The sequence below is a fragment of the Lathyrus oleraceus genome, chromosome 5 (assembly GCF_024323335.1).
Source record: "Lathyrus oleraceus cultivar Zhongwan6 chromosome 5, CAAS_Psat_ZW6_1.0, whole genome shotgun sequence".
NCBI lineage: Eukaryota > Viridiplantae > Streptophyta > Magnoliopsida > Fabales > Fabaceae > Lathyrus > Lathyrus oleraceus.
The window spans coordinates 366,382,921-366,399,840 of NC_066583.1; the positions used below are offsets into that span (position 1 = coordinate 366,382,921).

At 36.5% G+C, this 16,920-nt stretch overlaps 1 protein-coding gene across 1 annotated transcript in view; it reads left to right on the plus strand.

The window, feature by feature from the left end:
* The window catches only part of LOC127080740 (uncharacterized), an 83,520-nt gene extending 66,973 nt beyond the window's left edge, over window positions 1-16,547 (plus strand). Inside the window, exon 3 of the mRNA XM_051021036.1 lies at window positions 16,254-16,547. Within this exon, the coding sequence (XP_050876993.1) occupies window positions 16,254-16,547 (294 nt within the window). The remainder of the gene's footprint in view (window positions 1-16,253) is intronic.
* Window positions 16,548-16,920: the final 373 nt, after the last annotated feature.

Consider the following 16,920-nt stretch of genomic DNA (forward strand, 5'->3'; position numbering starts at 1 on the left):
ACATGATACGCGTATGGACCTGCCCAGTACGCGTAGCATACGCATATGACCAGAGGGATGGAAAATCAAGCAAAATAGCAAGCCTCTGGTGATACGCGTATGGGACTGGGCAGTACGCGTACCAGCCTGGGCAATACACGTACCAGCCTGGGCAATACGCGTATCAGAGGCTGTCTTGCGTGCATTACGCGTATGGGACAGCTCAGTACGCGTATGGAGCACAAAATCAGGAAAAGTCCAACTGAATAGCTATTAAGAGGGCAGAACACGATTTTCCGGGGGTTGGACGATTTGGAGAGAAAAGAGACGCGTTTTGAGAGCTGGAGACTCTACGATTATCAAAGGATTCATATGTTCAAGAGTTTTCCGACGATTGAAGATTGATTCCTCACGAAATTTTGTAATGACAACAATGTTAATCTTTGTTTTTATTTCGATTATGAGTAGCTAAACCCCCCATTGCTAGGGGGGTGACCCTGATTCTGAATGTGACAGATTTGATGTTTATGAATGCATTGATTATTTCTTCTTTTCCATTGATTTGTTCTTATTACTGTTCTTTATGCTTTATTCGTCGGACCAACGAATGATGATTAATATGAATAGTTTAAGCTGGACAGCGATTATTCATTGATCTGGATAAGAACTTTGGATAGTAAAAATAACCTAGGACTAGGGATTTTCTATCTGACCGGTAATTCTTGATATTTGAATGCTTGAGTATGAACTTAATTATTTATGGACATAGTAATTAGGTTACATAATCAAAGGTCTTTTCACTAAGGAATTAGGAATAGATAACCTTGAGGACCGGAATTAATTGGACAGGAATATTGTCTAAACCTTCATAAATTATATCTGTTACAAGAAGTTTCATTCACCGAACCCTAGCAATCTTCTCTCATTTGTATCTCGCTCAACCTTTTTACTTGTTTTATTTATCTGCAATTGGTAGTATAATTAATCACAACACAAAAACCAAAGGCTTTTGTCTAATTGAAACAATCTATAAACTCTGTGTCGTCAAGCAGTCCTTGAGATCGACAAACGGGGAATTTCCCTTTTATTAATACAGTGAGAAAAATAGTACACTTGCTATTTTCCCATCAATGTTCAATGTAGCCCTTTTCCAATATATATCACCAATTTCAAACTTGTAAAGATCTATGGAATCTTGCCATTTGCAGACTACCATTCCATCAAATAAATTTGAGCCTTTCATCCAATTATTTGCACTCTTATTTGTTTCTACTCAACAAATGTTTTACATGTTTTAGTTGAGAAAATATCATTGTTTCAAACAAACAAATTTTTTCCATAAATTGTTTTTTAAACAAAGTGAACATTCACAATGACGAAAGGATACTTAAGAGATCCTCAGTGCTCTCCCAAGGGTGGTATGATCTCCAGCAGGGTAAGACATTTGTTCATATTCCTGGCATGACTGTACCCTCTTCCTCCCAGATATTGTTGTGGTTTATCTCACCAAGTGGAGTGCTTGTTGAGGTTATTTACCTCTATTCCCTTCAGCAGAGCAGTGATCTGTCCTCCTCAGCAGATGTGCTCTCTCCGGAAGATGCGATTTTTGGTGGTGGGTCCCCATAATCCCTTTATCCCTTGGATAGATTCCCCAGTAGAGTTGCTTATGTGGCAGATTCTACCTGTGCCCTAAACTCTTTTCCCCAGCTGAGACTGATGATTCATCCCCTGCAGAGATGTTGTTGTCCTCTGGTATCTCTGATCCCCGGCAGATTGGTCACTCTCTGGTGATTTGGGCTTTCTCTATTGAGATGTAGTACTGGATGTTTGTGTGCTTACTTCCTGGATTCGTTTGTGTTGGATATGTCTATTTTCCAGAATTCATCATACATAAATCACGCATATACATGCATAATTATAACATTCAGATATTCATGCTGCATTTCTTTGCCATATATCGTTTGTTTGTTGTCTCCTGCTAATGGTGATATAGATTTCCCCAAGCAGATGTGTGTGTCTGATCTCTCCATATAGAGTCAGCTCCATAGGCAGAAAGCGTCTATCCCTTTCTTCCATATTCCCCACTGAGATACATCCTCGTGGATAACGATTGTTTCCGTTTCCTCCCAACACATATATTGGGATGGGTTCCCCAATTGAGTTATATCCTCATTAGGGAGAGTCTTGATTCAGTTTGCCTCTTTGGTTTGATCCTAAATTGGCATCTTATGACTGTTTCCTTTTGCTTCCCTGTGGTATAAATGAATAATTAGTCATGATTAGTAATCATTCTTTTTATCCCCGGCGGAGTCTGTGGTTTTTCTACCCTTATACCGGTAGTTGTAAACCCTATTCTTTTCCCTCGCAGAGTTAACCTTTTGTTCATCATAATCGATGACGGTTACTCTTCCGTGGTTTCCTACCCAGTATCCGGTAGGTGTAATCCCCTCCTTGACGGTTATCTTCATCCAATATTCGGTGTTGATATTCCCTCTTTTTCTCGGATAGTTGCCCTGATTATGTGATTTATTCCCAGCAAGTTATCTCTCGTCTACCCTGTTGTTGGTGACGATTGTTTCTTTCCTGAATTGGTCATCATTATATACCTAGTTTCGGTATCCCGATGCCTTTTATTTTCGGTCGATTTATCCTTTATTGACCCAGTAACCTTGTGGATAATCTTCCATGCGAGTATATCATCTACGTTCTGACGGTAATAGACAATATATCTCATGCACTCTTTGGTTGAAGCCTTTTGTTCTTCCCCAGTCGAGTAAGATTCGTATCCCCTTTGCGGAATCGAATATCCATCCTATAATCGAGTTTGCTTTTAGCCCTCTTTTGGATGATGAGTGTCTTGGAAATATTCCCCAATTCACGCCTTGGTTGGACACCTATTATATGCCCAGTAACCGGTATCCCTGGTGTTTCTTCCTTTTTGCTCCCTATTATGACTTTTTTCCCCTGTGAAGTCAGAGTCCCTGAGTTGAAATATACCTTTTTTAGGTCTTCCTCAGATGTTTTGAAGTTTTGATATCTCTCACCCTTATACCGGTCTTAGATATTCATTTCTTCCTGAGTACGTGTATCTCTCACCCTTATACCGGTGTTCGGATCACATGTCTCTTTGAGCTTATTACCCAGTAACCGGTAATACCTCATCCCCCTGCTTCCCTAGGAGATTCTGTTTGGTATCCCCAGCGAGTCCTTAGTGGATTTATTCCCAGAGATTTTGTCTGAGGTACCCGTTGTGGGCAGTTTTTGCTATATTGGCATATTCCCCAATACATGCATCTTTGAGTCAGCTCGAGTCTTTCCAATGGATTTATTCCCTTTGGAGATTCTTTTCCCCGGTTTTGAGTCGTGACCTGCTCACGCATTTTTAGTCCTTTACTCCCCAATAGAGTCTTTGCCCCATAGAATGAATTATGCATGGGAGTCATCACTTTCCTCTTAATCTTTACCATTGTGGACACATATACCCACAGGGTATTACCTTTTGCATATATACATCTGCATCATGAGGTCTCTTAGGGACCAAAATTCGTCCCTTTGTTTTTATTTAATCCCATTCTACCTTGTCGAGACGAAGATTTTAACCTTCCCTTATCCGGCTAGAATGACCTTAAATAGGGGCATCTGTAAGACCCTAATTTTGCCTCTAAGATCCCTCATGGCATCATAACATTGCATTGCATAGCCTCAAGGATCATTGAGCATCTTGGTTCCCTTTGCCTTTGGGTGGGACTCCTTGTGAGTGGTTTGAGATCACCAAGCATGCTTGAATTATATATCATTGCTTTTCTCATTTTGTTTACTAACCAAAAGCACAAAAATATGTCACTAACATCTTTTGGTTGTAGCTTGAGCAATCACAAGGCCAAAAGCTTCAAGGAGGTCATTGGTACAAAGACATGGCCAGGAGGAGGAGGAATCAAGCATGGAAATGGTTCCCAAAGATCTCATCCATCAAATATGCCCCCCTAGCATCTCAATTCATCATTTTGATCAAAGCAAGTCAAAGGGTTTGAGGCTTGTGTCCCAAGGAACCCTAATTCATCTGATCATCCATAATGCCTTGCTCATGAAGCAACCTCAGCCCATGATCAAATACAATCAAGGGAAGTTCTTTAATTCATCATTTCATGCATATTTGAACTTATTTGAGTATCCTCAATCATCAATTCATCAAGGTATGAGTCATGGACTTGAGAAGTTGACCAGTCAATTCATCTGACTATTTTGAAATGCACTGAGACCTAACTTTTTATGTGTTGGTCAAATGGAGATGGTTCCAAAAGCAAAAATGTTATTAAGGACAATTTGAACAAATTTCATGTTCATAAAAAATTAATTTGAAGCTTGGAAGACCATCTGCCATTCCAATACATTATAGGTCATTTTGACTGAAACCCTAATTTTGGGTCAACTTCCCAAGGACATAACTCATTCATTTTTTATGATTTTGAGGTGAGATCAAATGCATTGGAAAGCTTAAGATGTCTAATTCAAATGTTATGTTGAACAAAATCACAAAATCTCAAAGTAAATACATGTGATAATGCAAGACATTATAGGTCCTTTTGGGTCAAATGCATTAAAAGTCAAAAAAGTCCAACTTCAAGTGCCCATAACGTCTTCTTCAAAAATCCAAATGATGCAAAATCTTAGTCCATTTTTATTTTCTTGAAAATATATACAACTTTGATGTTGGAGATGTTTTCATTTGAAGCTTGCATCATCAAAACAGAAGGGCTTGAAAGTTGGCCAATTTTAGAAACCTTGCCTTGACATGTTTTGCACATCACACTTTAAACTCAAATTCCATAAATTTCCACACTCCAAATGAGTTTTTGTCCAACATAAAATTTGTTCCTTATACAAATACCTTTCCAACCATTAATCATATGCTTATATTTGGATTTTTCATGAGTGACTTTCGAAGAGCTGAATATTTGTGGCCAATTATGAAATTCACATTGAATCTTGAAATGCAAGCTATTGCAAGGCAAATTACACGTCCATTTCCCTTTGGTCATTGCTCAGAGTTCATTTGGCATTGCTTTTGGGCCTTATGCATGATCATGCAAGCCCATGCAAGTGATATCCAAATTCATGCACACGGTTTCCTTCACACTTCCCTTGCCAATTCAGCTATAAATACATGCTTCATTCCCTCCATTTGGACAACCAATTCCAACCTGAAATGCTGCAGAATGCATTCCCCAATCATCACTAAAGAAGCAAGTTTCATTTCTCTTAAAAAATTTCAGATCTCGAATTCAACTACATCTGGTTGTTTTCATAGATCTAATGCTTCTAGACTTTCACCATACACTTCATTGAACTTCTGTTTTGATAAAGCAAGCAAGGTTTCAAGCTCTAATCACCAGAACTCAAACTTGAACTCCAACTGGTATTTGCTTCGATTCTCTTAATTCATTGACCTATTGGCTGTGGTTTTGTGTTGGCTGAAGTCCTCTCAATGGAGGCATCATGTTTATGCTTTTAATGATTGCAATTCATTGAGTTCATGATGAACACCAGATTTTTCCATCTCTGATTTCTCAAATCATAGAGATCTAGAGTGGAAATGGATGGTACAGGGATGATGTACATCATCCCAGCTTTCTATTGATATATAGATCGCTTGATTTGGTTGAGTTTTGAGGTTCTGCATTTTGGCCGGAATCTGGAAGCTCACCGGAGAAGACGGTGGCTCCGGTGGCTTCATCGAGTCTAGTTTAAATCCTGGCCGTTGGATCCATTCTCGAAATTTGATCTCGTCCCTTCATTGTTATGACTTTTAATTCTTTCCCATACGCGTGCATTGACTGTGGATCACCATAGGCGCGCGCTTCTTGGCCTTATGATTTGCCAACTCAATTAATGAGCTTAGATCAGACGGTCACGCTTTTTTTCCAATTTCCATTTTCTGTTTTATTTTCCTTTTATTTTCTTTAATTCCATTTTATTTCAAAAATTAATATCTCTTTCATTGTTAATCCAAAAATTATGGGACCAATTGCATTATTTCCCAAATAAATTCTAGTTTCTATTTCTGATTTTTAATATTTTTTATTTCATCATTTGATATTTTTTGTGAATTTTCTCTTTTCTGGTTATTTTTAATTCATTTTAAATAGTTTTTGATATTCAAAAAATACAAAAATATTTTCCTAACCTATTTGAATGATGATGGATCTATGAAAAATATTCTCATCAATTTTTGAATTGATTTGAGATTTATTTGAGATTTTAGTTCAATTAGGTTATTTTTATTCATTTTTAATTGATTAAAAATAGTTTCTGACTTTTAAAAATGCTGAAATTTTTTGTCAAACTTTGTTTGACCTTGTTGAACTTAGGATAAATCACTTGGACTTTTCAAGGTTGATTTGAAGTGATTTTGAAGTTTGACCTTTCCATTTATTTTTAATTCAAGTTTATTTTAAATATTAAAAATGCCAAAAATATTCTATTCATTTCTTGACTTCCAATCTTCATCTCACTTCTGTTTTTGATTGTTTGACCTTGACTTTCAATGTTATTGGTCAACATATGAGGATTGGTACATGATATTTCACTTAATGCATTTATATTTCTTTACTTTTGCCATTTCTATTCTTCATCATTCATCTCCTTCTTCTTCTTCTTCTTTTTTCTTTTTGATCAATGAGTTGAAGGTTGATAAGTTAGCATTGATTAGAGGGATTTAACCTTCCTTGGTTAAAATATAATTCATCTTGATCAATTGATCAAGTGAATGGCTTTGCATTAAGGATAGGTTGTCTTTTAAATCATGCATAAGGCTTAAACCAATACAAGATCAATTCTCTTCTCCTTTTGGCATGGCAAGTTATTGGGACTTGGTTCACTAATCAAGACTCCTAACTTGTATTTGTTGCCTACATTATTATTGACCGGCCTCAGATAGTTGTGACTTCTACGTAAGTCCAATTACGATTGCTTAACATAGCGCTAAATTTGCCTTATGGCACACTAACTACTAACACTAACTATTAACAATTAACATTTAATTAATGCAATTTACTTTATGCAATTTACTTTAAGGCAATTTACTATTCTTGCACATATTATCCATTTGAGCACATAATTATGTATATATTTTTGTGCTTGTGTTTTGTTTTGATTGATGTGGACCAAATGCAAAGAAATGGACTTAGTTTCTAGGACTTTCCCTATGCAAAGAAATGGAGAATTGGACTTAGATTCTAGGACCTTCCTTATGCAAAATTGGAGTAAAAGGATCTTAATGATGAAAATGGAATTAGAAGGACCAAATCTCTCAACTCTCTCTTGTCCATTCTTGTTTTACTTCATGGAACTTTTGATGTGTATGCTTTTGTGCTAGGAGTTTCCATTTGAGCTTAATTGGAGGACCATTGCCATGTTCATCTAAGTGGAAGAGACAAGATGCATTGAGGATCTCTTTTGAGACTTGTCTGATTGCTTATACTTTGTGGTTGCTTATTCCAAAGGATGGGAGCTACTTGGATCATCAATATGATCTCAAGAGAGGGACTCTTAGTGTGGTTTCATTTCTTTCCCTTTCCCTTTTATTTTCCTTAGGACTTAGCCATTCTTCTTCTTCTCTCCACTCTAACCCAAGCCAAAACTTTTTGTGCAAACACTTAATTATTGTTTTCCAACATTAGAAACCTAAGCCTTATGCTTTTGATTTTCAAACTTTCTTTTCATAACACTTATTTTGAATTGAATCTTTAAGTCAACTTTGACCATTTTGTACATACTTCTAATTGGTAAATATAACCCATTCAAATTCTTTTTTGTGGTTCCAATGGCCACTTCCTTAATCAAAAAATTTCATAACCTTTAGCTATTAGGTTTGAGTTATCCTTGTGGTAGATGTAATACTCACCTATATCCTTAGTGATGGACAATGAGTCTTCCATGCTTATTATAGGGTTAACCCCTCACTAGCATGTTGAAGCTATCCTCACATGGTGGATTTGTGGTTTGGTTGAGTTTTCTCCCTTTGATAACAAAAGACCTTAAGGCTTTTTGACCAATCAATTCACCAACTTGTTTTGAGATTTTTACCCCAAACTACGAGGTTTTGATCCTAATCTTTTATAAGATGGTACGTAGGCAATGGGTTCATCCATTCAAACACAAAATGTAAATAAACTTGTATATTCTCTTCTCATCTCTTCAATCATGTTTGCACAAACAAATTTTCACAAAACAACAACCTTCACAAGTATGAAAAGGGCTCCCTATGTGTACCTAGGATGTTTTGGGTGCCTAACACCTTCCCATTGCATAACCAACCCCCTTACCCAGATCTCTGTTTCTTTTACTAGTTTTTGTTAAAACTTTTAGGTTTTTGTTCGCTTTCTAACCATTCCTTTGGATAAATAGAAGTGCGGTGGCGACTCGACTTGTATGATTTACCTTGGATTTAGTCAATATCTCTAAAGGTAACGAATACCCCTCTACAAGTATGGATGAGATTAGGCCACCCCTTTCGCATATTCTTTTTATGTGTGGTATGTTTCATGAGCATAGTCTAATATACTATGTCTCTAACATGCATTAACACCAAAATTTTATTGCCCGACCTCAAATAGTTGTGACTTCTACATAAGTCCAATTACGATTGCTTAACATAGCGCTAAAATTGTGACATAAAAGGCATATCATTCTAGTTAGTGAGATTGTAAGTCTCCCCTCTTTCATGGTATTGTGTGGAAACTTGGCCTTTTTCCTTCCTTGGGAAGATGTCTTGGTTCAAGGATCCATGCTTGTGATAAGTGGGTTGAGTGTTCTTCAAAGAATGTCTAAAAATGAAAAGCGAAAACAAAACAATACTAACTTCTAACCTATTAACTACTAACTTTTAATTTCAAGCCCTTTACTTCAATGTCATTTAATTCTATCTTTTATACATTTGGCATTATTCATATCATTCTAATTGTTTATGTTAATGCAATTTTCACTTTGTCCACTTGGACCATATTGTGTGATATATTTTATTTGTGTATACTTTGTTTGTTTGTGTGGTCTTTGACCATTAATGTACATAATAACAATAAAAAACCTAAAAAACTTTTGCGTGGACTGTTGGCTTGATCTTGGACAAATGGACTTAGAATTTAGGCAACATTCCTATGCTAAAGGACTTGGCCAATGCCAACTTATTGAGAAACCAAGTGCTTGCAATTTGAAACTTCATCTGATACATCATTCAAGATCCTTTTGAGTTCATCTGCAACATGATCATGGTGAAGCTGTTATTTTGAACCTGTGACTTGTGGAATACATCTGTTACATGGGCTACTTTGAAGAAGATCATGGAATGGATAAGCTTGGATGTGGCCATCTTTATTTGATGCCTTTATCTTCAAGATAATATAATTATGCATTTGTGTGTTGCTTGATTCTAAAAAGTCCAAGGGAATTCTGGGTTTCTATTGACATTCTTGTCTATTGGATTGCTACCCACTTGGTCAGATCTTTTCAACTCTAAACTTTTAAATTTTGTAGATAGGGTAGTCTCTTCATCTTCTCCCCATTTATTTAATTTCAAAATCACTTTCTCCATTTTCCAAAATCTTCTTTGTGTGAACTACTTTTATTCTAAACTTTGACCACTTTGCAAAAAGATAGAAACTTTGGCCATATGCCATTGCATTTTCAAACTCCTTTTCTTAAATCAAACTTGTAAATAAACTTAACTATACTTGACCTAAACTTTAAAAAAGCCAAAAAGAACTAACTCATTCAAACCATTTTAGGCCTTTGTGCCTTTCAAACTTAAATTTTGTTAAAAGTAATGCATCCACTTTGAAATTTGTATCACGAACTACGAGGTTTTGATCCCTCATTCTTATGTTGGTACGTAGGCACAAGTCTGAAGGTCTTGTCAAACACAAAAATATAATTAATGAATTATTTTCTCATCCCCACATTCTATTTGTTTGTAAACATCACTTTATACCAAGTACATATGCACACAAAAAGGGCTCCCTAGGAGTACCTAGGACACTTTGGGTGCTAACACCTTCCCTCTGTGTAACCAACCCCCTTACCTGTAATCTCTGGCATTTTATTAGTTTTGATTTGAAAAATTCTTACTTTTTGGGTTTTGTTCGTACTTTTTCCCTTTTCCTTTGGAAACAATAAAAGCGCGATGGCGACTCTTGTTAATTGATCTCTATCTAGTCAATAGCTTGATGATCATGAATTTACCGCTACATCTCCCCTTTGCAGAGTCTATCCTTGATATGTTCATCCTAACTGGTGACGGATATTCTCTTTTTGGTATTCTATCCAGCATTCGATAGATGTAATCCCTACTTGTTGTTCAGGTGGTTTCTCCTTGATATGTTCATCTTAACCGGTGACGGATATCCTGCTTAACATCCCCCAGGCAAGTCTATCCTTGATATGTTCATCTTAACCGATGACGGATTTTCTTTCCTCTGAGTCTATCCTTGATATGTTCACTCTAAGCAGTGACGAATATTCTATGCTTTTGGTCTTCTGCCCAGTAACCAGTAGTTGTAAATCCTATTTTTGGCTTTTCCCCAGCAAGTCTAATCTTACCCAGTAATCGGTAATGAATATACTTCCTGGCGGCCCTCGGTGAGTCATCCTTGATATGTTTACTCTAACCGATAACGGATGTCCTCCCTGTCAGATTTTGTTATCCCCATACTCAGTAACTGGTAGTGGATAATATATTTCTGCTCCTCCTGTGTTGAAGATATTTTCTTCCCCAGTCGAGTTTGAGTGTGTATTTCCTTAGTGGAATCGTTGTTCCTGCTTGGTTCGAGTATTTCAGTTTTGCTCTGATCTACCCGTGTCCCCCTGTAGATGATCTTTGTACCTCCCCGACCGAGTCTTTCCATTGTTTTTCATGGAATCCCTCTAGTCCCCCAGCAGTTTTCAAGTCGTAGCCTGGCCTACGCATACCCTTTTTATCCCTTCAGATTCTCTGTCTCCCTAGTGAGTTTTCCATACGGAATGCATTATGCTCCTGCGGACTTCCAGTCTCTCCGGATTTCTTTTCCTTTGTGGCAACATTTCCCCCACAAAGATTTCTTTTAACATTCATATCATATGCATCATGAGGTCTCTTAGGGACCAAAATTTGTTCCTATGTGTTGTTATTTAAGCCCATTCTACTGAGTCGATACGAAGATTTTAACCTTCATCTCATCAGTTAGAACGTCCTTAAATAGGGGCAGCTGTAAGACCCCAATTTTGACCCTAAGATCCCTCATGCTATCTCATCATATGCATTAGCATTGGGATCACACCTTGGCATCCTCCTTACCCCTCATTCATTGGGTTTGTATTGGGAGAAATCACCAAGCACCATGTGATTGTATCATACTTTGTATTTCATCATTTACTAACCAAAATACCAAAAAGATGTCTTTGCTATTATTTAATTCCTTTATAGGTAGGGCATGATCACCTTTGATCTATCAAGCTCACATCTAGAGTTTAAGACCCTCATTGCCAAGATCACAATCAAGGAATGGCCTATAATTGATTTATACATCATATATGTATCCCCATGAGCTTCACATGTTATTTTGATCATCAAATCATCAAGAGTTTGGAGTTGGTTTGCCTTGGAAACCCTAGTTCATCTAGGTATCTTATGTAACTTCTTCACCAAGCTTCTTCAACAATTGATCAAATATTTCAAGGGATACTTCAAATTTCATCATATTATGCATATATGATCTCCCATGAGTCCCAAGAGTCAAGGTAATTGCAAGCTAGCAAGTTGGTTGATAGTGGTTGACCAGAGGAATTCATTTGATCAAATCTGGGGTCCCCTAGACCCTATCTCCTACAATCTTTATCATATGAAAATTATTCCAAGAGAAACGTTACTCTAAATGACATTCCAAACAACTTTCATGTTGAGGTCTAGAGCTAGTTTTGCTTGTAAAGTCATTTTTTATGGTGAAAGATTATAGGTCATTTTGTCTAAACCCTAATTTGGTGGTCAACTTCCCAAGGCCATAACTTTCTCATTTTTTATGAGATGAAAGATTTACAAGTTTCACAATCAAACTCAAGGTGCCTACTTCAAGTTTGATGTTTGGAGTAAGATCTAATTCAACTTTTATGAGCATGTGATATGAGGAGACATTATACGTCATTTTGGACCAATACCATTGAACAAGTGATTTTCCTCAACTTCAAAAATGCATAACTCATTCATATCAAATCCAAATGAGGTCAAATTTGTTACCATTTTGAAGGACTTTTAAAGAGATACAACTTTTATAAAGGAATGTTTCTTATTTGAAGCTCACATAAAAAGTTAGCCAAGGTGGAATAAGTGAACATATGGCTTGACACTTAGAAAACATTTTTATATGTTAAAATTTCGAAACTTCCACCTCAAAATTCATCATGATACAAGGTTCAAATGGAAAAGTGTTCAACATAAGAGTTGTTCCTCTTGATCTAACCTTTCTAAAAAGTTCAATTTCATCCATTTTGGAAAAGATTTGAGTGGTCTGCGCATGGCTTGAAAATTGCATCATCATTTGGCAAAATCAAAACTTCAAACAGTTGTGTACAATTGCCTTGCATTCCAAGTTGATTTCAGACTCATTCACACTTGATTATGGACCTAAGAGAGTGACTTCGTGGGCCTGTTCACGCCCATGCAAGCATGCATTATCCATTGCCAATTTTGGAAGCAACTTTGAAGGTGCAAATAACATGTGATTCAGCTATAAATAGAAGCCTCTAGGTTCAGAATTAAGGATCCCTTCGCGTCAGCTTTGCTCCAAGACCCCAAACCCTTCTATTTGAAAGGATAATCATGTGAATTTTCTTTGAAAATTGAGTTTGAATCTCACTGTTTTGAGATTCAAAACTCCAGGGATCCAAAGCCTTTGGTTGATTCTAATCTACTTCTGTAAGCTTCCTGAGTGAGATCAAGCAAGAATCAAAGCAAGAGCAATCGAATTCTGAACTACATTAAAGGTATTTTCCATAATTTTTCATCTCTTCGACTCTCACTCAATTCTCCGTAATTCTCTTGGTTCCTTGGTTGTCTGAAGTCCTACAAATGTAGGCAACAAGATTGAGTTGCTTTGAGGTCAAATCGAAGCAACTCAGATCATGCACCTCAAATTTCAACTCCATGTATCTCTCAATATACTTGGAGTTAGGATAAATTGAGGTCAGATTCGTGCTCAGTGCCATTTTTACTTCAAAATCATGTCCTTTTTTATTTTAGTGATGGTGATAAGTGGACCAGTCCGGCAAGGCTCGCCTGAGAAGGTGACCGGAATTTTACTCCAATGGTAAGTTGGCATGGTCCAGAGCCACATGATATGTTTGAATTAATCTAATCACGAGCGTTGGTTTTGAATACCTTGTTTGTGGCGCGCTGACTCAACTCCATCATGGAACGCGCGTTTGTGGCCACTTGATCTGCCACCTAAATTAATGAGGGAGATCAAGTGGTCCACGTTTTTTCTGATTTTCCAATTTTCATTTTATTTGTGTTATTTTCATTAATTCATATTAATTTTAATATTGATCCAAAAAATATGAGAGCTTCACCAAAAAAAATTAAATACAATTCTCTTTCATTTTCTGAATTAAAATTATTTTTAGGATCATTATTAATATTTTTCATTATTTAATTAATTTTGTGAATATTTTTAATTGTTTAAAAATAGTTTTAAGTTTCTAAAAATGATGAAATTTTTTCTCCAAGGTCCTTTGACCTTGTTTGACCTATGATAAATCTCATGGACATTTCCTTGGTGTTTTGATGAGGTTTTAGGAAATTGACCAACCATAATTTAATTTAATGCATATTTTGATTATTTTTAATTGTTTAAATGCCAAATAAATTGTGTTGAGCTATTTTAATTGACTTGTTGAGTTTGACTTGTGTTGTTGAGCCTTGGTCAAGGTTGAATTGACTTTGTTAGGTTAAGATCATTGGATTTAGGTGATTGATGGAATATACATTCCATCTCCCAAAATGAATGAATGATCTTAATTTGGTAAAATTCCTCCTTTGACCAATTTGTGATTGATCCATTCCCCCTCCCTCTTCATCTCATTCCTCTTCTTTATGCATTCATGTCATGGACCTATGATGTCTCTATATCCTAAGGTTAGTTGATTGCAAAATCAACATGAGTATGGATGAGATTAGGTCCACCACTTTGCATATTCTTTTTGTGTGTGGTATGTTTCATGAGCATAGTCCATTATACCACGTCTCTAACATGGATTAACACCAAAATTCTATTGCCCGACATCAAATAGTTGTGACTTCTACATAAGTCCAATTACGATTGCTTAACATAGCGCTAAATTTATGACATAAAAGGCATAGCATTCTAGTAAGTTAGATTGTAAGTTTCCCCTCTTTCATGGTATTATGTGGAAACTTGGCCTTTTTTCCTTCCTTTGGAAGATGTCTTGGTTCAAGGATCCATGCTTGTGATAAGTGGGTTGAGTGTTCTCCAAAGAATGACTTAAACAAAACAAAGCAAAATAAATACTAACTTCTAATCAACTAACAACAAACATTTAATTTCAAGCCATTTACTTTTATGCACTTTAATTTCAAGCTTTTAATTCATTTGCCATTATTCATACCATTCAATTTGTTTACTTAATGTCATTTTCACTTTACCCACTTGGGCCATAATTTGTAATATATTGTGCTTGTATATACTTGTTTGTTTGTGTGGTCTTTTGACCTTAATGTACATAATAAGAACAAAAAACCCTAAAAAAATATCTTGTGTGGACTGTTGGTTTGATCTGAGACTATTGGACTTAGAATTTAGGCAACACTCCCTATTCAAAGGACTTGGCCAATGCCAACTTTCATGAAACCAAGTGCTTGTGATGTGAACATCCATCTGATACCATGTTGAAGATCCATTTGAGTTCATCTGCTACATGATCATAGTGAAGCTGTTATTTTGAACCTATGTCTAATGCCATCTTTGAAGTCATCTGATGCATGGGAAATTTTCAAGAAAGATCATGGAGTTGCTAAGCTTGGATGTGGCTATCTTTATTTGATGCCTTGCTCTTCATCTTGCTATTTGTGTATTGATATTTCTTGATTCTAAAGTCCAAGGGAAATCTGGGTTTCTATATAACATTCTTTTCTATTGGATTGCAGCCCATTTGTCACATCTTTTCAACTCTTGACTTTTAAATTTGTTCTTAGGATTAGTCTCTTCATCCCCTCCCCATTTACTTAATTTCAAAACCTCTCCCTCCTTTTAAAACCTTCTTTGCTTGTGTTTGTTTTTTTTCAAAACTTTGACCATATTGCAAACTAGAAACTTTGGCTTTATGCCATTGCATTTTCAAACTCCTTTTCTTAATCAAACTTGTAAATAAAATTAACTATACTTGACTTAAAATTTCAAAAAGCAAAAAGAACTAACACTCATTCAAACCTTTTTAGGCCTCTTGTGCCTTTGCTAAACTTAAATTTTGTTAAAAGCAATTCACTCACTTTGAAATTGATACCACGAACTACGAGGTTTTGATCCCTCATTTTATGTTGGTATGTAGGCACAAGTCCGAAGGTCTTGTCAAACAAAAAAATATAATCAAGGAATTCTTTCCTCATCCCTCCATTATATTTATTGCAAATATTATTTTGTACAAAAATACATATGAACACAAAAAGGGCTCTGTAGGAGTACCTAGGATACTTTGGGTGTTAATACCTTCCCTCTGTGTAACCAACCCCCTTACCTGTAATCTCTGGCATTTTATTAGTTTTGATTTGAAAACTTCTTATCTTTTGGGTTTTGTTCGTACTTTTTCCTTTTCCCTTGGAAACAATAAAAGCGCGATGGCGACTCTGATTTTATTGACGTCTAGCTTATCCATAGCTTGATGATCATGAATTTACCGCTACAAACTCCCGTGGGTGTCTGATTTCTAAGAGAGATATCCAGAAGTTGATGGATGGGAATGTAATCCAGATTCAATAGTCGAGGGATATAAATGATATAAATGTGATCGTGTCGGTGTTTAAGACCTATGAGCGGGTAGTTATACAATTCGATAGCAACAACATCAACAATGTTAATAGATCGATATCATCATTCATAATACGGTTAGCAGGCCCTGTTCTGTATGCATCCGATAAAGTTGTGCCTTATCAGTATAACGCCACAATGGTGGAGAATGATCAAGAGGTTCCTCTACCAGTAGCAGATTATATGCTAAATATAACTGATATTGCAAAGGTGACCCGTAGTAGTCGTGTTTTCGGTCCGGTCTTTCCAAAAGAGATAGAGGACGCTGCAGCCATTAAAAGGGTGGAGATGCCAGTGGTGAATCCAGTTAGTGCTCCAGTATGTGAGTCCGGTGAATCCAGCATACTGAAGACTAATGATGATGATGAGGTATTGTGTTTGATAAAGAGAAGTGAATTTAATGTGGTGGAGCAGCTGCTCCAAACCCCATCAAAAATCTCTGTGTTATCCTTATTGATGAATTTTGAAGCACATAGGGAGGCATTGCTGAAAGTGCTTGAATAAGCCTATGTTGAACACGATGTTACTGTGGATCGGTTTGACCATATTGTTGCTAACATCACTTCTTGCAATAATTTGAGTTTTTGTGATGAAGAGCTTCATAAGGAAGGTAGAAATCACAATCTAGCGCTCCATATTTCTATGAACTGCAAGGAGGACACACTATCTAATGTGTTGGTCGATACTGGTTCGTCTCTGAATGTGCCTCCAAAGTTAACTCTATTCAGACTTTCCTATCAAGGCGCCCCGATGAGGTACAATGGTGTGATTGTCAAAACGTTTGATGGTTCCTGAAAAACCGTCATTGGTGAAGTGGACCTTCTAGTTAAGATAGGTCCGAGTGATTTCCAAATTACTTTTCAAGTGATGGATATCC